Genomic DNA, 22,221 nt, shown 5'->3' on the forward strand with positions numbered 1-22,221 from the left:
AAGGGGAGAGTGGTACTACTCAAAATAACAAAGAAAAAAATACCACCCAATGCAAGAAAGAGAAACCATGCCAATATACGTATGAATGGAACTTCTTGAATCACTTCATTAATATAAGTCATTTATTATAATAAAACACTGAATATACATGAATCACTTGACAAGGTTTCACGATAAGTCCTTGTTTCCCAATGAGCTTCCTCAGAAGTGAAAGAACAATTGTTATGTCCCAAACGTGATAGACTTTACATCCTCCCTGGTGTATAGAGTTCTTCAAAATAGCCTCCAAAAAGGTTTCTTCAATTCCTTCAAAGGGAGTGTAGATTGTATCCAAACATTCTTAGATTTCTCCAAGGGAGTTAGACAGAGGCCTTCTAAATACAAAACACAAACCATACATAAAGGAAAACGTTTGCAAAACATGAGAGAAAACATTAACAACCTACTGAAATGCATATGTCTACATCAAAGATAATTACCCCAAAGGTGCCACGGTTCACAAACTGCTGCCCAAACTGACACCCAGTCGTATCAAGCCTGCTCGGATGAACTGACCAAGCTGCCTTACTCCAGGTTTCTAACACTCTCAATCATTCTCAGCTGCTGAACCTCCTAATCAGCCACTATCTGGCACTCCTCACGCTTAATTAGGGCACCACAATTACAAAAAACAGGATAAGTCTAAATACATGTTTAAACCATAAGGTGACAGGGAATTTAATCTGTGCATATAAAACGATTCTTGTCTATTTAACCATCTTACTGCATCAACATTACAGTATCTAAATTTTTCTTTTCTAAAGGTGGAAATCACCACAAATTTAAAGTCATCAGGCTGATGACCAGCTAGCAAAAAATGTTCCGTGAGTGGTGCCTCTAATACTCCATTCTTTATTCTGTAGTAATGCTCTAAAATATGTTTTTTAACCGGACGTATGGTGCAGCCAACATATAGCTTTAAACATGGGCACATCATAATATATATGGCATAAGCAGAATTACAACTGGAGAAATCTTCCAAAGGCTTAACATAATTGCCAGCAGGATGTGGAAAGACTTTAGTGGGCAATGAAAACTTGCACGCAGCACACGTCCCACATTTGAAATGGCCCTTCACCCTTGACAGAACTTACCTCTCCTGTGGCATCTCCGAGTGTATCCCAGAAACTTGTATTTTTCCTGAAGCCAATCAGCAGTGGTTCCTCACAACCTGGAATGATATTAACCAATGGCCAATATTTGAGAACCACTTTTTCAATTTTATTACTTAGTCAAGAATAATTCAGTCCCCATGTAATCCTGCGTGGTATGGACTTATCTTTGGTCTGAAATAAACATCTCCTCTGAATGCTATCTGCACGTCGTCTCGCTCTCTCTGAATAATATGCCAAGGATAATCCCTGTTCAGCAATTGTACCTCAAGCCTCCTGGCAGATTTCTTATCATCAGAGTCCAGGGTGTTGCTTCTTTTTAATCTGAGGAACTGCCCATAAAGGTAAATTATCTTTTAAATAAGATGGATGACATGATCTATAATGTAAATATGTATTACGGTCAGTCTCCCTGGTATACAATGATACAGAAATACGATGGTCAAATCCAATATGTACATAGGCATCCAGAAATGAAACTCTGGATGAACTGATATGACTCTCAAATTTAATCGTAAACACTCTTTACGCCCCCCCCTTTTTAAAAAATTAAGTTGCCAAAATAACAGCCACTAGATCTTTTTATTTTATTTTTTGTTCCTGTCCTCTCGAGTTTAAAAAAGCCAAGCTGGTAGCTTGTTTCACTCTGTCGCTCTGGGTTAGGGGTGCAGCAGCAGGAAAATAAAATAAAATCAACCAAAGCTGCCTGGGGGGGGGGGGGGGGGCTGTCTGTCAGCTGGGGATCGGGGTGCGCTGCCTCGGGCCATGGAGGTTCCATTGAGCTATGCAGCCCTCTCCGCCCCCAGCAGTGAGGGGCAAAGAAGCAATGATCGATGCTTCCTTACCAGAGACCTTCCATCTTTTGCACATTTGCGCCTTGCGCTCAATGCTCACAGGAGGCACCATTTGGGCCCTGCCACTGGGTCACGCAGCTTGCCTCTACTAGTTCAGAAACTCCAGACTTGGTTGGAAGTATCGTCCTGTGAATGAGTCTTGTGCATCTGGCGAAGTGGGCTCCACCCACAACAGTATTTCCCACCATACATTCATTCGTTTGGGCGGTCCCCTGGCTGTAAGAGAGATGCCAAGGTGTCGACTACAACACCCATCATTCCCAGCCAAAGGCCACGGCAGCTGAGAATGCTGGGAGTTGTAGTCAGCAACCTCTGGGAATCCCTCTTCCAAGGAACAAAGCCTTTCCTTTGCTGAAACCGACCAGGGAATGGGAAGCATTCCTAGTAATTGGGTCAGTCGGATTTTGCCTGCGTGTGTGCAGATGAAACGGAACTGCAAAGGAAAGCCCCAAAGGCACTGAATAAGATCATTTCCCCCCCATTTAATACTCAAATCTCTCAGTAATTGAGATGCAGGCCTTTTATTCAACTACATCCAGTGTTAAAATTGGTAATACATAATTTGCAAAGGTTAACAACAAAACACTGGTCAATTTAGATATGCTTTTGTCAAAAGGAAATATATTAGCAGCACCCAGACCCCTGCACCACGTTTGTGCTGCAGATGAGCTTCTGGGAAAAGCCAGTTAAAGGCCTTACAGGTCTTGCCCAATCGGAGAGAGGATTTAAAGCTCCAGACCCCCTAGTGTGGTCTTCGCCTTGTCCAACCCAGGCTGGCAGCATCCCTCCTGAGGCAGCGGCACCTGAATTCCACATGAATCCCAGCACTGCCTATGATCCAGCAGCAAAGAAAAGGGGGCTCATAAGGAAAAACACAAGTTACTCTGGAAAACATTCAGTTACTCCCGGAAAATGCCTCCCCCTTTTTGGAGCTAACCCTGTTCTACAGAGGCAGCTGTGCATTCATTCATTTATTCCTCATTCATATACCACTTTCCAACCAAATAAAGTTCTCAAAGCAGTTTAAATTGGAAAAGAATAAGGAGAAGAGGGTTTCCTACCCCCAAAGGGCTTGCTGTCTAACAAATTAAAGGAGTTGGAAGGGAAATATACAAGATTCCATACAATATTCAAGGGCTTCACTTTAACGATGTGGCTACGTTTTGAATAAGCTGTACGGTTCTGGTTGATCCGAGGATTGTGAGCAGGAACAACCAGATTAACAAGGGCCTCAGTTTCTGGGAAGCTCATCCAGAAAGGCCGGATTTCTCCAGAGGACCTCAGCTTGTCACAGATGAATGCAGAGAAACACTCTGGAATACTTTTCATATTTTAACACTAAGAACGAAACTCCCATTTAATGCTCTCAACACTCCAAAATGCCGGACTCCTCTTCACCTTCTGCTCATGGGCTCCATCTGGTCAGCTGTGGGCGACGGACCTTTGGGATGTCCACCCGCCCTGGTGCTATACTGATTAGCTGCCTTAGCTAAAAAGAACCTCCTTCTCCAGCAGCAGTCTGCTGCAAAATGCCAGACCATACTAGAGGGACATAAAACGGGGAGGAGGAGGAGGAGGTTACTTCTGCATCCTACCTGCAGGCTTTGTAGAAAGTGGGTGGTGAAGCTGATGGGCCTTTGCTCTCATCCAGAAGGGCTCTTTTTCGGTTACGCCACCAATCCTCTCTTTTCTTCTGCCTGGGACAAAAGAGCGGGAAGCATAGAATGTTTAGAGTTGGAAGGGGTCCCTGGAGGTCTTCTAGCCCACCCCTGGCTCAGCGACCCTCCCCAGCTGCGAATCGCCCAAGCAGCTGCTATTGGTAGGCCGCTTGCTGATAGTGCAACCAAGACCGCTAATTGCCCCATGGAAGCATCTGCCCTTTGCATTTATGGGAGGGGGGCCTCAGGGGTGCTACGAGAGAGGGGGCAACATGGGCTCCCTGCCACAGCCCCCTCAGCCAATAAGGGCTGAAACCAGGGGCGTAACTATCATCGGGCCAGGGGAGGCAGTTATCTGGGGGCCCCCCGAGGCAAGTCACATGACGGACTCCCCCAGCCGCACACCCGCCCGGGCTTCCTTCACTTGGATTCATCCTCCAAAACTGATGTGAGTGTTAAGACTGGGAGCTACCAGAACAGCAGGTCTTTCTCTAGGACCGTTAAATGCCTTGCATCAAACACAATTTACAAAATCTTTTTAAAAGATAATTTAGGATGTTTAGGATGATGTTTTATGGTGGCACATAGGTTTGATATAGATATAAATTTTACTCTGCTTTTAGTTACCACTATTCAGCCTCATTTAAGATTTCTTTACTTCATGAGCTGAACTTCAGTGAGGGGGGCGGGCGTTTTAAAATCTTGTCTCTGGGCCCCCTCCAACCTTGCTACGCCCCTGGCTGAAACTGATCGACAGAGGCCCTCCCCACCTCCATCCTATGAGTCTTGCTGGGGATTGGCTGAATGTTTGGAACCGGATTCAATGCAGAAGGTTGGTTTTTCATGTATATGGGCCTGTTATGTTCGGTCTATGGAGCTCCACATGACCTGTTCACCAAGAAAGGGACAGATCTCTGCCCTGATGAGCATACAATCAATCTAAGCAGAAAGGGAGTTTTATCATGAACGAAGTCAACATAAGAGCAGCCTTGCTGGGACACTACTGGGAAGCCCTCAAGCAGGGCAGAAAGCCAGCAGCCCCACCTGCTGTGTATTCCACAGTGCAACTGGTATTCCTGGTAGACTGCCCCTGAATGCGGAGGTTCTATTTATGGCTGGCAGCCATGGATAAGTCTCTCCTCCTCTCTGAATTGGCATGCTCCCCTTCAGGGTCCTTTAAACGAATGGCCTGATCTCAATACCTTGTGGCAGTGACTTCCCTAGTTTAATTACACCACCACCACCAACAACAGTAAGCAGCAGGAAATGCAGTGGAGCAAAACTGGGAAAGGGGGGAGAAAGTCCGGCACCCCTGGCTTAGCCACATGCACAAGAGCCACTTGGATGCAGAATCCCTGCAGGCCCCCTTTCTGGAATTTCTGTCCCCCTCCTTCAATGGCGCAGCGGGGAAATGTGTTGAAGAGGTTGCCGGCTGGAATCCCGGCTGCTATGTCACCGATCTTGGGCAGCAGCGATCGAGGAAGAGGCTGAAAGGCATCATCCTCTCACGCTGCGCGGGAGGAGGCCATGGTCTGCCCCTCCTGGACTCTACCCAAGACAGCCACAGGAAGGCTCTGTGGGCGCCAGGAATCGCCACCAACTCGACCGTCACCTTTTCAAGCAGTACAACAGCAACACACTTGACTTCAGCCACCACACAATCTAAGCACACGGGCCGCTCTTCTGAAGCACCCAGTTCTCAAGGTCCAAGCTTGCTTCTTGGCTAGCATTTAGCGACCACTGAGGCACGAGGCATTAACCAGCCAGCTTTTGAATCCTACAGAGCGACTGTCTGTAGAATCTTAGAGGCAGGAATTATATGGCGGACTTGGGAAGACCCCAGACCCAGAGACAAATGGATGCTTGTTGGCTTTTTCACTTGCATTGCTCCAGTCTGTCTGAAGATTTCCTGCCTCGCAGGGCAGTTAGGAGGATAAACGGGTTCCAGATGAGCACCATGCAGGCACGCAGCTCACTGAGAAACCCGTGTGGCCTCCGGATCTTTTGGGGGCCACTAATCTATAGGTGGCTAGAGGCCGGCACGATGCCTCTCCATACCAGTTGCAGGAGAAAGGGCATGCCCTCAACTCCCGCCTGTGGGATTCTCAGAGGCATCAGGCGGGCCACTGTGTGAAGAAGCAGGATGCTGAACTAAATAGGCCTCCTTGGGCCTGATCCAGCAGGGAAGTTCTTAGTCTTCTTAAGTGCACTTTAAGAGTGACAAATCTCCTAAGAACATAAGAACAGCCCTGCCGGATCAGGCCCAAGGAGGCCCATCTAGTCCAGCATCCTGTTTCGCACAGTGGCCCACCAGATGCCGCTGGAAGCCACAGGCAGGAGTGGAGGGCAGGCCCTCTCTCCTGCCATTACTCCCCTGCAACTGGTACTCAGAGGCACACCCTTGAGGCTGGAGGTGGCCCACAGCCCTCCGACTGGTAGCCCTTGATAGACCTCTCCTCCATGAAGTCATCCAAACCCCTCTTAAAGCCATCCAGGTTGTTGGCCGTCACCACATCCTGTCTAGCAACATGCCCCGCCCGCTGCCCTCCCTAGAGCCCAGGCTCAGCCTGCTGCAGGCTACAGACTGGTCTCTTCTGCCAGCCCAGCAACATGCAGGGCCCATTTAGTTATTCATTTATTCATTCACATTGGACAGACCCGGGAGCAGCAAAAAGGAAAGCCAGCCAGGCCGGGACCGAAGCAGGGCGGGCTCTTAAAGGGAAAGCGCAGGAGGAGGATCCTGCCGGCAAGTGGGGGGCGGGCCCGAGGGGGCCCCTCCCAGCATGCAGCCCGCCCGCCCACTCCCCCACGCCATGCCCCGGGCGGGTGCCCCCCTCCCCGCCCCCCTTACCGGCTCTTCTGGCTTTCCTCCGCCGCCGCCGCCGCCACAAGCGCCTTCCCGGAGTTGCTCTTCCCGTCGACGAGCAAAAGGACGCGGCCGGGCTCCGAGTCATCGCGAGAACTCCGCCCGCCACCTCCCCCCCCCCGCTGCCCGCCTCAATGGTCTCGTCTCCGGGACTGAACGTTCCAATCAATGAGAAGGTCTCCAGCGTCGTCACGAGGAGGACGCGACCATTCTACGGGCGGCAGCGGGGGAGGCGGCGAGGAGGGTCAGGCTGCTGCCGGTGTGGGCTGTCCGTCACCTGGCGGGGCTGGCTGCCGCCGCCTTGCAGAGTCCAGCCTGGCAGCAGGGGTGGGGTGGGGTGGGGTGTGGAGAGAGAGAGGGTCTCGCCCCCTTGCAAGGACTCCTCTCGGCCCCAGGCAGATGCCTCTCTCTCCCTGGCAGGGAGCCCTCCTCCCGGTTAGGGAGGTTCTAGGTCCCAGTTGCCTTGTTTAAAAGATGCAACATGGTTGCCAACTTATTCTCCTGGCATGTGGGGCTAGGTGCTGGCAGCTTCTGTGTGTGTGTGTGAGTGAGTGAGTGAAGTCCAAGGATGCCCTGCCTCTGAACACACAAAAGGGTCTTTTTATGCTCCATCAGCTTAACAGGCATTCAAAACACAATGGGAGGCTACATACGCAGCCTTTGACTGAGTCAGGCCCTCAGCCCATCTCATTCAGAGTTGTCTGCACTGGCTGGCAGCAGCTCTTCGGGGTCTCAGGTGCTTCCTTTCCCCCACAGTTGGACCCTTCCCTGAAGCTGTTACCAGGGTCTGCACCCAGGACTGCACACACAGGATATGCAGCCCCCCCGCCCCCCACCAATAAGAGCTAGAAGCTTGTGGGTCACAACTCCATCCTTTTAGGCAATCTCTGGCCGGTGCCTCTGCTGAGACACAAACAGACACACACACACACAGAGAGCAGGGTTTCAGTCTCCCAACTGCTCAACAACCTCCCCCCACCCCCGCTTTGCTCCTTCCCTGCAAAGAGCCAAATCAAGGCGCTGCTGCTGCTGCTGGAGGGGGCCAAGGGGTTAGAATCCTGGGCTACTTAGCAGCCGGACCAGCATGGCTTGTCACCTGAGCTAAGCAGGGTCCGCCCTGGATGCATCTGGATGGGAGACTAGAAGTGTGAGCAGCCCTGTCAGGGATCCCCCTTGCAGGATGGAGCCGCTCTGGGAAGAGCAAAAGGTTCCAAGTTCCCTCCCTGGCAGCATCTCCAAGATCGGGCTGAGAGAGACTCCTGCCTGCAACCTTGGAGAAGCCGCTGCTGCCAGTCTGGGTAGACAATACTGAGCTAGAGGGACCAAGGCTCTGACTCAGTAGGTGGCAGCTTCCTATGTTCCCCACACACACCACCCTCCTGGGCCCCCTTCCCCCTTTCTGCTAACCAGGCCTCACTATAAATAGCAATAGCAATAGCACTTACATGTATATACCGCTCTATAGCTGGAAGCTCTCTAAGCGGTTTACAATGATTTAGCATATTGCCCCCCAACATTCTGGGTACCCATTTTACCGACCTCGGAAGGATGGAAGGCTGAGTCAACCTTGAGCCCCTGGTCAGGATCGAACTTGTAACCTTCTGGTTACAGGGCGGCAGTTTTACCACTGCACCACCAGGGGCTCTTCCTGCGCCACCTGGGGGGCAATCAAATGTTGATTGCCCCCCAGTTCTGTAGCATGTGGCTCATTAAGAGTCCTTTTTAAAAATCCCAGAATTACAAAGCACAATAACAACTGAGGCAGCAAGTAGGATGACTCTTTTTTTGTGTGAGAGGCAGCCTTTTTCTCCAGCCCCTTGCTAAAGGTTGGTCGTAGGCAGTGTTCCTTCTAACAGGTGTTCCCAGATGTTGTTCACTTCAGCTCCCACAATCCCCAGCTGCAGTGGCTTTTGCTTGGGGATTATGGGAGTTGTTTTCAACAACGACTGGGAAGAGGGAACACTGATCAAAGGAAGCTGCCATATACTGGGTCAGACCCATGGTCCATCTAGCTCAGTATTGTCTACCCAGACTGGCAGCAGCTTCTCCAAGATTGCAGGGAGGAATCTCTCTCATCCCTGTCTTGGAGATGCTGCTGCCAGGGAGGGCACTTGGGACCTTCTGCTCTTCCCAGTCCTTGGGCTCTTGCCGATGGCCCCCGGGGATCAGCAGACCTTCTTCTCCACCCCTGAATGTTGTCCTTTCCTAGGCTCTGTTCTCTCCCCCTGCTCCCCACCATTTCCCCTCATCTTTCTTCCTAAGCCAGATCTACCAATCCCAGCACTGCCATGTCGAAGATCTCCCGAGCAGCCAAAGCGGTGGAAAAGGTGGATTCCGGAAGTGTGATCCGGACGATCATTCGAGCAGGGCAGGCTGTTCCCGGACCCCCCTTGGGGCCTGTCCTTGGGCAGGTACGTGTGGGGCGGGGATAGGAGGGGAAGGCTGAGCCTGGGTCATTTGGGATGTGGCACTAGCTGCCTAAGTTGTAAGTTCTCCTAATTCAATTCATATTTTTAAATCCAAGTTATGAGTGCTGTGGAAGTATAAAAGCATCAAGAGTGGCCTTCCAGTGAATCAACATTGCCTGCCTGCAACCTTGGAGAAGCCGCTGCCAGTCTGTGAAGACAATCCTGAGCTAGATAGACCAATGGTCTGACTCCGGATATGGCAGCTTCCTAGGTTCCAGTGGGCCTGCTTGCCCTGCCCCAAGGACAGCTGGAGACACAGCTCCTGCACTATACCTAGTACCTCTTGCGCCCCTTTTAGACAGGGGCCTGCCTTGGCACCCTTTCTCCAGTGAAATGCAGACAGAAGATTCATTGTGCGTTGTTTTAATACTGACAGACCCACAGGAGCCCATACAAGGACGACCCTCTTGCTATAAAGAAAGGATACTCATTCTGCACCCTTTGGAAGCTCCAATCAGGAAATATGGACATGGGGCACCAGCAGCTAGAAGACCATCCATCGAGCATCTGTTAGGATCACAACACAGCTTTATTGAAACACTCTTAATACAACTGCAGAGAAGGGGGGGCAGTTCCCTTCAGCCCCACCCCATCCTACAGACAGGGGCTCCTGCTTGAGGGCCACATTCTGTAGAAAGGGGAGGCACTCCCTGCACATTACACACATGGAAGCAGTTTATCACAGGAGGCCAAGCCCCAGCCCAGGATGGTGAAGAGGCCCACCCAAAGGCACCACTTCCACACAGAGCATTGGGGTGGGGGGGAGATGCCCGCGTCACTTCCCCCACTCAGTCCGCTGTGAATATCCGGCTGGAGATGTCATCCAACAGCCAGTCGATGCCAGCTAAGAGGTTCTCTCCTGTGAAAGCGCTGCAGCTTTGGATGCACCAATGGTGGCTGTGAATACTTTCGAGGTCTAAAGCCTAGAGGAAAGAAGCTTCATTTAGGAGGGAGGGTGAGCAAGTCACCAATTTAGGTATTTATTTTATTGTTAAATTTATACCCTGCCTTTCATTGAGAAAATCCCAAGGAATAATCGCATGGTTATTCCTCTTTCTAGAACCAGGAAAAGCCTATCCTTCTGCCAATAAATGCACCTTGCCCCACCCAGCCACCCCTGCTCCTGCAGAGAAGTCATTTCTTTGGCATTTAGTGGGCTAGTTGCATTCAGGGCCGGGCTGGTGACATCTATGGTTCTCCAAGGGGAGGTGGGAGGAGAGTTCAGGGTAGGACGCTGGATTGGTAGACAGCAGCTGAGGTGACTGAGCATGTGCAAGTGTTAGCTATGAGATGACAGCAAGGAGGCTGGACCAGAGAGAAGACTGCGCAATGAGCATCTGCAAGTGTCAGCTGCGTGTGCTAAGCAAGGAGGCAGGATTAGCCTGAGATACTGTATCAGTCTTCCCTCTGGTCCAGCTCCTTGCTCAAACCACACAGCCAACATTCGCACATGCTCAGTGCAGCTGTCTTCACTGAGCACGTGCAATTGCCCCGAGCCGGGCGCTGGACCAGAGTGGAGACTGCTACACTGTGTCACTAAGAATGTCCAAGTGTTTGTCATGCGCCCAGGATAGGGAGGCAGGACCAGAGTGAGGACTACAAGACAGACTTCATAAAAGCAGCCAGAACTCAAAACCACTGTTTTGTTTTCCGATCCTGCAAATAAAGTTACTCTTCTTTTGATTCTTTACTCCTGGCCTCTAGCTGTCCTGCCTAGGTCACAAAGTTATTGATGGGCGATTGTTTTTTCCCTAAAGTGACGCCTGCTGTTACGCTAATCTGGGGAAAGCATCATCCTGTAAAGCGGGGGAAAGACCTTCAGGAAGCATCTAGCCAAGTTCCCTGAGCGCATGCAGGCGTTTGTGGCGTGCCCAGAAGAAGAAATCTGGAGCAGAGTGAAGCTGTCTCACTGAGCGTGTGCAAAAGTTAGCTGTGAGGTGAGAGCCAGGAGGCTGGACCAGAGAGAAGACTGCGCAATGAGCATCTGCAAGTGTCAGCTGCGTGTGCTAAGCAAGGAGGCAGGATTAGCCTGAGATACTGTATCAGACTTCCCTCTGGTCCAGCTCCTTGCTCAAACCACACAGCGAACATTCGCACATGCTCAGTGCAGCTGTCTTCACTGAGCACGTGCAATTGCCCCGAGCCGGGCGCTGGACCAGAGTGGAGACTGCTACACTGTGTCACTAAGAATGTCCAAGTGTTTGTCATGCGCCCAGGATAGGGAGGCAGGACCAGAGTGAGGACTACAAGACAGACTTCATAAAAGCAGCCAGAACTCAAAACCACTGTTTTGTTTTCCAATCCTGCAAATAAAGTTACTCTTCTTTTGATTCTTTACTCCTGGCCTCTAGCTGTCCTGCCTAGGTCACAAAGTTATTGATGGGCGATTGTTTTTTCCCTAAAGTGACGCCTGCTGTTACGCTAATCTGGGGAAAGCATCATCCTGTAAAGCGGGGGAAAGACCTTCAGGAAGCATCTAGCCAAGTTCCCTGAGCGCATGCAGGTGTTTGTGGCGTGCCCAGAAGAAGAAATCTGGAGCAGAGTGAAGCTGTCTCACTGAGCGTGTGCAAAAGTTAGCTGTGAGGTGAGAGCCAGGAGGCTGGACCAGAGAGAAGACTGCGCAATGAGCATCTGCAAGTGTCAGCTGCGTGTGCTAAGCAAGGAGGCAGGATTAGCCTGAGATACTGTATCAGTCTTCCCTCTGGTCCAGCTCCTTGCTCAAACCACACAGCCAACATCCGCACATGCTCAGTGCAGCTGTCTTCACTGAGCACGTGCAATTGCCCCGAGCCGGGCGCTGGACCAGAGTGGAGACTGCTACACTGTGTCACTAAGAATGTCCAAGTGTTTGTCATGCGCCCAGGATAGGGAGGCAGGACCAGAGTGAGGACTACAAGACAGACTTCATAAAAGCAGCCAGAACTCAAAACCACTGTTTTGTTTTCCAATCCTGCAAATAAAGTTACTCTTCTTTTGATTCTTTACTCCTGGCCTCTAGCTGTCCTGCCTAGGTCACAAAGTTATTGATGGGCGATTGTTTTTTCCCTAAAGTGACGCCTGCTGTTACGCTAATCTGGGGAAAGCATCATCCTGTAAAGCGGGGGAAAGACCTTCAGGAAGCATCTAGCCAAGTTCCCTGAGCGCATGCAGGTGTTTGTGGCGTGCCCAGAAGAAGAAATCTGGAGCAGAGTGAAGCTGTCTCACTGAGCGTGTGCAAAAGTTAGCTGTGAGGTGAGAGCCAGGAGGCTGGACCAGAGAGAAGACTGCGCAATGAGCATCTGCAAGTGTCAGCTGCGTGTGCTAAGCAAGGAGGCAGGATTAGCCTGAGATACTGTATCAGTCTTCCCTCTGGTCCAGCTCCTTGCTCAAACCACACAGCCAACATCCGCACATGCTCAGTGCAGCTGTCTTCACTGAGCACGTGCAATTGCCCCGAGCCGGGCGCTGGACCAGAGTGGAGACTGCTACACTGTGTCACTAAGAATGTCCAAGTGTTTGTCATGCGCCCAGGATAGGGAGGCAGGACCAGAGTGAGGACTACAAGACAGACTTCATAAAAGCAGCCAGAACTCAAAACCACTGTTTTGTTTTCCAATCCTGCAAATAAAGTTACTCTTCTTTTGATTCTTTACTCCTGGCCTCTAGCTGTCCTGCCTAGGTCACAAAGTTATTGATGGGCGATTGTTTTTTCCCTAAAGTGACGCCTGCTGTTACGCTAATCTGGGGAAAGCATCATCCTGTAAAGCGGGGGAAAGACCTTCAGGAAGCATCTAGCCAAGTTCCCTGAGCGCATGCAGGTGTTTGTGGCGTGCCCAGAAGAAGAAATCTGGAGCAGAGTGAAGCTGTCTCACTGAGCGTGTGCAAAAGTTAGCTGTGAGGTGAGAGCCAGGAGGCTGGACCAGAGAGAAGACTGCGCAATGAGCATCTGCAAGTGTCAGCTGCGTGTGCTAAGCAAGGAGGCAGGATTAGCCTGAGATACTGTATCAGTCTTCCCTCTGGTCCAGCTCCTTGCTCAAACCACACAGCGAACATTCGCACATGCTCAGTGCAGCTGTCTTCACTGAGCACGTGCAATTGCCCCGAGCCGGGCGCTGGACCAGAGTGGAGACTGCTACACTGTGTCACTAAGAATGTCCAAGTGTTTGTCATGCGCCCAGGATAGGGAGGCAGGACCAGAGTGAGGACTACAAGACAGACTTCATAAAAGCAGCCAGAACTCAAAACCACTGTTTTGTTTTCCAATCCTGCAAATAAAGTTACTCTTCTTTTGATTCTTTACTCCTGGCCTCTAGCTGTCCTGCCTAGGTCAGAAAGTTATTGATGGGCGATTGTTTTTTTTCCTAAAGTGACGCCTGCTGTTACGTTAATCTGGGGAAAGCATCATCCTGTAAAGCGGGGGAAAGACCTTCAGGAAGCATCTAGCCAAGTTCCCTGAGCGCATGCAGGCGTTTGTGGCGTGCGCAGAAGAAGAAATCTGGAGCAGAGTGAAGCTGTCTCACTGAGCGTGTGCAAAAGTTAGCTGTGAGGTGAGAGCCAGGAGGCTGGACCAGAGAGAAGACTGCGCAATGAGCATCTGCAAGTGTCAGCTGCGTGTGCTAAGCAAGGAGGCAGGATTAGCCTGAGATACTGTATCAGTCTTCCCTCTGGTCCAGCTCCTTGCTCAAACCACACAGCCAACATTCGCACATGCTCAGTGCAGCTGTCTTCACTGAGCACGTGCAATTGCCCCGAGCCGGGCGCTGGACCAGAGTGGAGACTGCTACACTGTGTCACTAAGAATGTCCAAGTGTTTGTCATGCGCCCAGGATAGGGAGGCAGGACCAGAGTGAGGACTACAAGACAGACTTCATAAAAGCAGCCAGAACTCAAAACCACTGTTTTGTTTTCCAATCCTGCAAATAAAGTTACTCTTCTTTTGATTCTTTACTCCTGGCCTCTAGCTGTCCTGCCTAGGTCACAAAGTTACTGATGGGCGATTGTTTTTTCCCTAAAGTGACGCCTGCTGTTACGCTAATCTGGGGAAAGCATCATCCTGTAAAGCGGGGGAAAGACCTTCAGGAAGCATCTAGCCAAGTTCCCTGAGCGCATGCAGGTGTTTGTGGCGTGCCCAGAAGAAGAAATCTGGAGCAGAGTGAAGCTGTCTCACTGAGCGTGTGCAAAAGTTAGCTGTGAGGTGAGAGCCAGGAGGCTGGACCAGAGAGAAGACTGCGCAATGAGCATCTGCAAGTGTCAGCTGCGTGTGCTAAGCAAGGAGGCAGGATTAGCCTGAGATACTGTATCAGTCTTCCCTCTGGTCCAGCTCCTTGCTCAAACCACACAGCCAACATTCGCACATGCTCAGTGCAGCTGTCTTCACTGAGCACGTGCAATTGCCCCGAGCCGGGCGCTGGACCAGAGTGGAGACTGCTACACTGTGTCACTAAGAATGTCCAAGTGTTTGTCATGCGCCCAGGATAGGGAGGCAGGACCAGAGTGAGGACTACAAGACAGACTTCATAAAAGCAGCCAGAACTCAAAACCACTGTTTTGTTTTCCAATCCTGCAAATAAAGTTACTCTTCTTTTGATTCTTTACTCCTGGCCTCTAGCTGTCCTGCCTAGGTCACAAAGTTATTGATGGGCGATTGTTTTTTCCCTAAAGTGACGCCTGCTGTTACGCTAATCTGGGGAAAGCATCATCCTGTAAAGCGGGGGAAAGACCTTCAGGAAGCATCTAGCCAAGTTCCCTGAGCGCATGCAGGTGTTTGTGGCGTGCCCAGAAGAAGAAATCTGGAGCAGAGTGAAGCTGTCTCACTGAGCGTGTGCAAAAGTTAGCTGTGAGGTGAGAGCCAGGAGGCTGGACCAGAGAGAAGACTGCGCAATGAGCATCTGCAAGTGTCAGCTGCGTGTGCTAAGCAAGGAGGCAGGATTAGCCTGAGATACTGTATCAGTCTTCCCTCTGGTCCAGCTCCTTGCTCAAACCACACAGCCAACATCCGCACATGCTCAGTGCAGCTGTCTTCACTGAGCACGTGCAATTGTCCCGAGCCGGGTGCTGGACCAGAGTGGAGACTGCTACACTGTGTCACTAAGAATGTCCAAGTGTTTGTCATGCGCCCAGGATAGGGAGGCAGGACCAGAGTGAGGACTACAAGACAGACTTCATAAAAGCAGCCAGAACTCAAAACCACTGTTGTGTTTTCCAATCCTGCAAATAAAGTTACTCTTCTTTTGATTCTTTACTCCTGGCCTCTAGCTGTCCTGCCTAGGTCACAAAGTTATTGATGGGCGATTGTTTTTTCCCTAAAGTGACGCCTGCTGTTACGCTAATCTGGGGAAAGCATCATCCTGTAAAGCGGGGGAAAGACCTTCAGGAAGCATCTAGCCAAGTTCCCTGAGCGCATGCAGGCGTTTGTGGCGTGCCCAGAAGAAGAAATCTGGAGCAGAGTGAAGCTGTCTCACTGAGCGTGTGCAAAAGTTAGCTGTGAGGTGAGAGCCAGGAGGCTGGACCAGAGAGAAGACTGCGCAATGAGCATCTGCAAGTGTCAGCTGCGTGTGCTAAGCAAGGAGGCAGGATTAGCCTGAGATACTGTATCAGTCTTCCCTCTGGTCCAGCTCCTTGCTCAAACCACACAGCCAACATTCGCACATGCTCAGTGCAGCTGTCTTCACTGAGCACGTGCAATTGCCCCGAGCCGGGCGCTGGACCAGAGTGGAGACTGCTACACTGTGTCACTAAGAATGTCCAAGTGTTTGTCATGCGCCCAGGATAGGGAGGCAGGACCAGAGTGAGGACTACAAGACAGACTTCATAAAAGCAGCCAGAACTCAAAACCACTGTTTTGTTTTCCAATCCTGCAAATAAAGTTACTCTTCTTTTGATTCTTTACTCCTGGCCTCTAGCTGTCCTGCCTAGGTCACAAAGTTATTGATGGGCGATTGTTTTTTCCCTAAAGTGACGCCTGCTGTTACGCTAATCTGGGGAAAGCATCATCCTGTAAAGCGGGGGAAAGACCTTCAGGAAGCATTTAGCCAAGTTCCCTGAGCGCATGCAGGTGTTTGTGGCGTGCCCAGAAGAAGAAATCTGGAGCAGAGTGAAGCTGTCTCACTGAGCGTGTGCAAAAGTTAGCTGTGAGGTGAGAGCCAGGAGGCTGGACCAGAGAGAAGACTGCGCAATGAGCATCTGCAAGTGTCAGCTGCGTGTGCTAAGCAAGGAGGCAGGATTAGCCTGAGATACTGTATCAGTCTTCCCTCTGGTCCAGCTCCTTGCTCAAACCACACAGCCAACATCCGCACATGCTCAGTGCAGCTGTCTTCACTGAGCACGTGCAATTGCCCCGAGCCGGGCGCTGGACCAGAGTGGAGACTGCTACACTGTGTCACTAAGAATGTCCAAGTGTTTGTCATGCGCCCAGGATAGGGAGGCAGGACCAGAGTGAGGACTACAAGACAGACTTCATAAAAGCAGCCAGAACTCAAAACCACTGTTTTGTTTTCCAATCCTGCAAATAAAGTTACTCTTCTTTTGATTCTTTACTCCTGGCCTCTAGCTGTCCTGCCTAGGTCACAAAGTTATTGATGGGCGATTGTTTTTTCCCTAAAGTGACGCCTGCTGTTACGCTAATCTGGGGAAAGCATCATCCTGTAAAGCGGGGGAAAGGCCTTCAGGAAGCATCTAGCCAAGTTCCCTGAGCGCATGCAGGTGTTTGTGGCGTGCCCAGAAGAAGTGACATAGGCAGGACAGCTAGAGAACAGGACTAAAGAATCAAAAGAAGAGTAACTTTATTTGCAGGATTGGAAAACAAAACAGTGGTTTTGAGTTCTGGCTGCTTTTATTTATTTTTATTTATTTATTTATTTTTACATTTCTATACCGCCTTTCATTAAAAGAAAACGCCAAGGCGGTTTACAAAAATTAAAACATACAATAAAAAGCAATAAAAACATCAAGCTAAAAACATATAAAACGGGGTAAAAACAATGCAACAGATAAAAACACACAGAAGCAGCAGTAAAAACGATTATGTAAAAGCCTGGTCAAAAAGCCAATTCTTTAAAAGCTTTCTAAAAGCCATGATGGAGTCTGAGCAACGATTGGCCACTGGGAGAGCATTCCAGAGTCTAGGAGCAGCAATAGAGAAGGCCCTGTCCCGAGTGCACGACAGCCGGGCCTCCCTCATTGTCGGCACCCGGACCAGGGCCCCCTCAGATGTCCTCGTCAAGTGGGCAGCAACCCTTGGGAGCAGGCGGTCCCTCAAATACCCCGGGCCCAAACCGTTTAGGGCTTTAAAGGTCAAAAACAGCACCTTGAATTGGATGAAGTCTGTCTTGTAGTCCTCACTCTGGTCCTGCCTCCCTATCCTGGGGACATGCTCAGTGTCGCTGTCTTCACTGAGCATGTGCAATTGCCCAAAGCCAGGCGCTGGACCAGAGTGGAGACTGCTACACTGTGTCACTAAGAATGTGCAATTGTATGTTACGTGCCCAGGATAGGGAGGCCAGACTCGAGTGAAGACTGCATACATACCAGTGCTTATTTTAAATAAGGAATGGGGAAAGCATCATCCTGTGAAGGGGGAAACAGACGTTCAGGAAGCATCCAGCCAAGTTTCCTGAGCACATGCAGGTGTCTGCTGTGTGCCTAGAGCAAGAATTCTGGACCAGAGTGAAGACTGCTATGTTGTATCACTGAGCGTGTGCAAATGTTAGCTGTGAGGTCAGAGTAAGGAGGCCAGACCAGAGTGAAGACTGCAAGGGACGGTCCTAGCTCTGACTTGGACCAGGCTTAGGCTTACAGTAGAACTCATTTGACTGAGGTGGATTGTAAGTAGTCTAGAAGTAGGAAGAGAAGAATGTATCAAAGCAAATGTCCTCCTTATTTTGTAAATACAGGTTTGGGCTCTTTTAACCTGGTCTCCGGCTGTCTCACTTCCCTTCATGCTAACTCCCAAGGCACTGATGGGTTTTTTCCTCTAGATTGTTTCTATCACTGAGGAAGTCAAATTTGGTGGCAGCAGATTAGCACAACAGCAGGTGCCGTTATGGATTTCTCTTCTTCCTGGAGAAGATCTTTTAAAGAGGCACATTTTAGCGTCGTGGTGGTGGTGGTAGAGTTTTAAAAGCAGCACCAACCTACCTCTCCACAATATGCCAAAGAGCTCCTGCCAGGCTTTTTGGATGGTCAGAAGCAGGGAAGGTCCTGAAACCAGGCCCGCCAAGCATTTTCCTCCGTTCCTGTGTCTGTGTCATCCCCAGTGCTCCCAAGCAGTCTGCAAAGCCACAGGCCCATAGGAAAACCCAAAGAAAATGCCACAATGGCCCCACAGCCTAGTCAGCTCCCTGCTCTAGCTTCTCAAACTGTGTCCACAGCCTAAAAGGCAAGCCTACTCCAAGGCACCAGGAACACCCCCCTCCCAGGATTGAAGCTGCCCAGGATCCAAAGACTTTCCATCTGTGTGCAGGATCGGTTCTCACCTCCTGGATGGCACTGGAGCTCAAGGCTCCAGGCAGGTCCTGCTTGTTGGCGAAGATTAGCAGAGTAGCTCCAGCCAAGCGCTGTCGGGAGAGAAACAAGGGAACATGTGAGAGAGGGACAGAAGATGCTGCCATATACCGAGCCTGACCCTTGGTCCCTCTAGCTCAGCATTGTCTTCCCAGACTGGCAGCGGCCTCTCCCAGGTTGCAGGCAGGAGTCTCTCTCTCAGCCCTCTCTTGGAGATGCTGCTGCCAGGGAGGGGACTTGGAACCTTCAGATGCTCTCCCCAGAGTGGTGACTCCATCCCCAGAGGGAAATATTTGACAGTGCTCACAACACTTCTAGTCTCCCGTTCATATGCAACCAGGGTAGACCCTGCTTAGCAAATGGGACAAGTCCTGCTGGCTGCCACAAGCCAGCTCTCCTCCCACTCCTTAATCATGCTGAATGCCTCACCCAAGATTCTCAGGAGTAGCATCAAAGAACACCTGCCACCTGTGTCTTAGCCTACCTGCTGCAAAGAGAAGTCGGACTGGGAAGGTTTATTTGAAACATTCCTACTACCCACACCCCTCCAGCACACTGCTGCACGAGGCAGCTTACAATGAACAGCGAAATAGGACAACCTTCAGGACAACCCAACAGACCAGATTAAAAGCAAGAGCACAGAGACTAAAGCCAGCTCAAGTGGGAAACTGATAAAAATACAAGGCAGCCCCTGCCTGCCATGTGTGGCTCTTACCTCCTCCACCAGAAGACTCTGCAGTTCCCGTCGACAGTCATCCAGGCGCTGGCGGTCAGCACTGTCCACCACCCAGATCAGGCCGTCTGTGCTCTCAAAGTAGTTCCGCCAGTAAGAGCGCAAGGACTTCTGCCCCCCTACATCCCAGATGTTCAGCTTGAACCTGCACAGAGGAGGCATGGTGGGTAAGAAGTGGGTGGGCAGGAGGGGGGTTGGGCGGAAAGGAGGCCTCTCTTGCCCCTGCTTCCTCCCATGGAACCCCCCAGAACAGTGGCCCAGGGGGCTCACCCACGATGCTCCAGCGTCTTGATGTTGAAGCCCAGTGTGGGCGAGATGGTGTCGATCTCATCCCCATTGAATTTCTTCAGGATTGTAGTCTTGCCAGCATTGTCCAGGCCCCTACAGAGGAACGGGTTAAAGGCCATACCGCAGCAGCAGCAGAGGAGGTCTTGGACTCTGAAGAAGCACACCTCCAGTTCTTGACAGTTTATAGCCTCCCCTACAGTCTTCAAATAGGAGCAACTAAGAGGGCAGGAGGGAGTGGATCCTCTACAATTTAAACACTGCAGAGTTTGCTACAGAGGGCCTGGTGCTACATATGGTCTACTCTAAGGTTGCCCCAGGGCTCTGGAATGCACTCCCCAATAAATCAGAACATTCTCCCATCACTGGCTGTCTTTAAAAGGGTCTTGAAGACACACCTATTTTATCAGGCTTTCCATTATTGATGTTTTAAAATTTTGATGGTTATTTTAATTTTTTTATATATATAAGTTAAGGTTTTTGGTGGGGGGGGTTGTAAACTGTCCAGGGATTTTATATAGGATGTTATATAAAGGCAATAGATAAATAACCTGCACAGAAGATTAGAACGGGACAATCAACACAGGGGCCTACTACCAGCTGGCTGAAGATTACTCAACAGATTAAAAGAAGTCTCCCTCCTTTACACAAGGACAAGATCCCCTACAAATTGCCAAGGACCTACTGATTTCCAGTGGGCCCTTGGCAATCTGCAGGGAAGATTCAGGGCCCCATGCAAAGTGCCAGGCTCAGACTAGCCCACAGGGCATATTCCCAGTGCACCCTACCCACGTGGCACCCCTGCACCCCAACTCCCACCCTTAATGACCCATTCTGCTCAAAACCCAGCACCCTCCCCACATACATTCCACCGCCCTCTCAGTGCCCCCAGCCTGGCCCTGCAAAGTGCTAATTTGCAAAGGACCCTTTGCAAAACTTGCTGGCAAGTTGCAAAAAGAAACACGTTGCAACGGCCAAATACCTGCTGCGCTTGTTGCTGCGCCCAGGAAGTCCAGCACACCTGGTGTTAGTTTGGCCTAAGCCGCCGCCAGGCCCAGCGGCAGGACTGCTGCAGTCCTGCCTCGCATGGGGTGCAGCGGAGGGACCCCCGGACTGCGCCTCCCGCCCTTCGTGGAAGGATACAACATCAGCAGCCGCAGCTCCCGCTCCTTCTGCCGCATCTTCTTCAGGATGCTCAGCAGCCCCATCACGCGCCCCAACTGGCTGCCTCCGCCTCTCGCCGGTGCGTATTAGCTCCTCCGGAGCGCCCCGATTGGCTCTGCCCCGAACCAATCAGGAACGCCAGTACCCTCTGGTTTAAAGAGGTATACCAAAACAAACCTTGCCCCTCAACCCTCACTTCCGCTTTGCGTTTAACGTCTTCCAAATGAGGGGCATTAAATAGCCGGTTTCGTGTTGATTTCGAAGTTTCAGAAAGTGGGATTTTGTAGCTGCTTGTCTTTGCTGTTTGCTTGCATAAGCTGCTGCTTCTTTTTAAAATGGAAGCTCATTGTTTGTGTAAAAACCACATGAGCGCAGTCAGAAATAAAAAAGATAATTATTCCCTAACTTGTTTTGCAGTTTGGCGGAACAGGTCATGAATGTTCCAAAGTACAGCACCAACCAAAACAACAACCACCCGCCTTTCTTATTTTGAATCTCTAAGTTGGTTCCCTCTGTTTCCACAGCTCTTGCCCTGCACGAGGACGCTCCTTAGACGTACAGACAGGAACCAGACGTCAGTCGAGAGAGCAATACGGGCTGTAACTTCCGCTGCCAGCCATTCACCGCCAAGACCCGCCTCTTCCAGGAAAAGACGACGCTGCCTGAAGCAGCCCTTTAAGGAAGCGCCATAGAACTAAGAAAAGCCTAGAGTGCCAGTTCAGCTGTCTCGAAACGGAACTTCCACCTTTGTATTGTTTGTTTGTTTGTTTGTTTGTTTGTTTGTTTGTTTGTTTACTCCCTTGGGAATTAAAAAAACGGAGAATTCGAAGATTTTAGAATAATTTAGATTGGGCAAGAGCATGTCCACCCAGCAACAAGAAGCAGTTCAAAGTTGCTGCTCAAACACAGAGCTTACTTTGTGTGAAAGATTTGGAGTTTGTTTTAAAGGTCTTAAGCGTGTAGAAAATCCCCCAGCTGAAAATGCAAATGCAGGCCATTCTCCCCTTGTTGCAGGTTGGCTGGGGGCGGGTGAAGGCTTGGTCTGAGAGAATGTGTTTTACAACAGCCCTGCAGTGCAGTCCACTGTCAATATCAGAAGTTAGGGGTAGCCTGTTTGTCTTTTTAGCCAAAGATCACCCAAACAAAACACATATTTAGGATGTAGCAAAGGTCAATGGACTTAAATGTTCCCTTTAGAGCTCCTCAGGGTCCCAGTATGGGGCATGCAGAAGTTGCATGCAGATGTGGTCCCCCCCCCACACACACACCTTTCAACTGGCACTGAATGTTCCTCAGGCAACCCTGCCACTTGTCCAGGAGGGAAATGGCTGAGCCTGCAGTCTGTGCCTTTTGTGGGATCATCTTACTCCACCGTTGGGGGGGGGGGGAGGCCAGCTGGACATTCTGCATTCCCAAACCCATGCTCCAGGGGAGGACGGAGAGTCCACCAAGGCAGCTTCCTTGCAGACATAAGTTGATAACTTTAGCAGGCACATCTACTGGTCAGGGAGGAGGGCTGGGCTAGTAGTGGTGATCATGAACTGTCCCCTTTGCTAAGCAGA

General features: G+C 50.6%; 1 protein-coding gene across 3 annotated transcripts; it reads right to left on the bottom strand.

The window, feature by feature from the left end:
• Positions 1-108: 108 nt before the first annotated feature.
• On the bottom strand, positions 109-21,227 carry ARL2 (ADP ribosylation factor like GTPase 2). Of its 3 annotated transcripts, none has more exons than XM_053278157.1 (9): positions 20,639-21,227; positions 19,481-19,591; positions 19,193-19,355; positions 18,450-18,530; positions 9,436-9,920; positions 3,601-3,702; positions 1,418-1,483; positions 1,134-1,210; positions 109-374 (listed from the first exon to the last, which is right to left on the bottom strand). In XM_053278157.1, exons 1-5 carry the CDS (start codon positions 20,701-20,703, stop codon positions 9,786-9,788), a joined length of 555 nt encoding a protein of 184 aa, XP_053134132.1. In that variant the 5' UTR covers positions 20,704-21,227; the 3' UTR covers positions 109-374; positions 1,134-1,210; positions 1,418-1,483; positions 3,601-3,702; positions 9,436-9,785. The 3 variants fall into 3 exon arrangements, with proteins under 3 accessions (XP_053134132.1, XP_053134133.1, XP_053134131.1); XM_053278158.1 differs by having other exon boundaries at positions 1,418-1,530; XM_053278156.1 differs by lacking the exon at positions 1,418-1,483.
• Between the last annotated feature and the right edge of the window lie 994 nt (positions 21,228-22,221).

This window comes from Hemicordylus capensis, chromosome 14 (assembly GCF_027244095.1).
Source record: "Hemicordylus capensis ecotype Gifberg chromosome 14, rHemCap1.1.pri, whole genome shotgun sequence".
NCBI lineage: Eukaryota > Metazoa > Chordata > Lepidosauria > Squamata > Cordylidae > Hemicordylus > Hemicordylus capensis.

What these genes read in the sequence shown, in the direction of transcription:
- ARL2 (XM_053278156.1), bottom strand. Translation starts at nt 20,703, where the DNA reads ATGGGGCTGCTGAGCATCCTGAAGAAGATGCGGCAGAAGGAGCGGGAG. An exon ending in GAGCTGCGGCTGCTGATGTT is followed by an intron (nt 19,592 to 20,638) that starts GTATCCTTCCAC and finishes GTTCCTCTGTAG; the next exon opens with GGGCCTGGACAATGCTGGCA. An exon ending in GCTCCAGTGCCATCCAGGAG is followed by an intron (nt 9,921 to 18,449) that starts GTGAGAACCGAT and finishes TCTTTCCTCTAG; the next exon opens with GCTTTAGACCTCGAAAGTAT.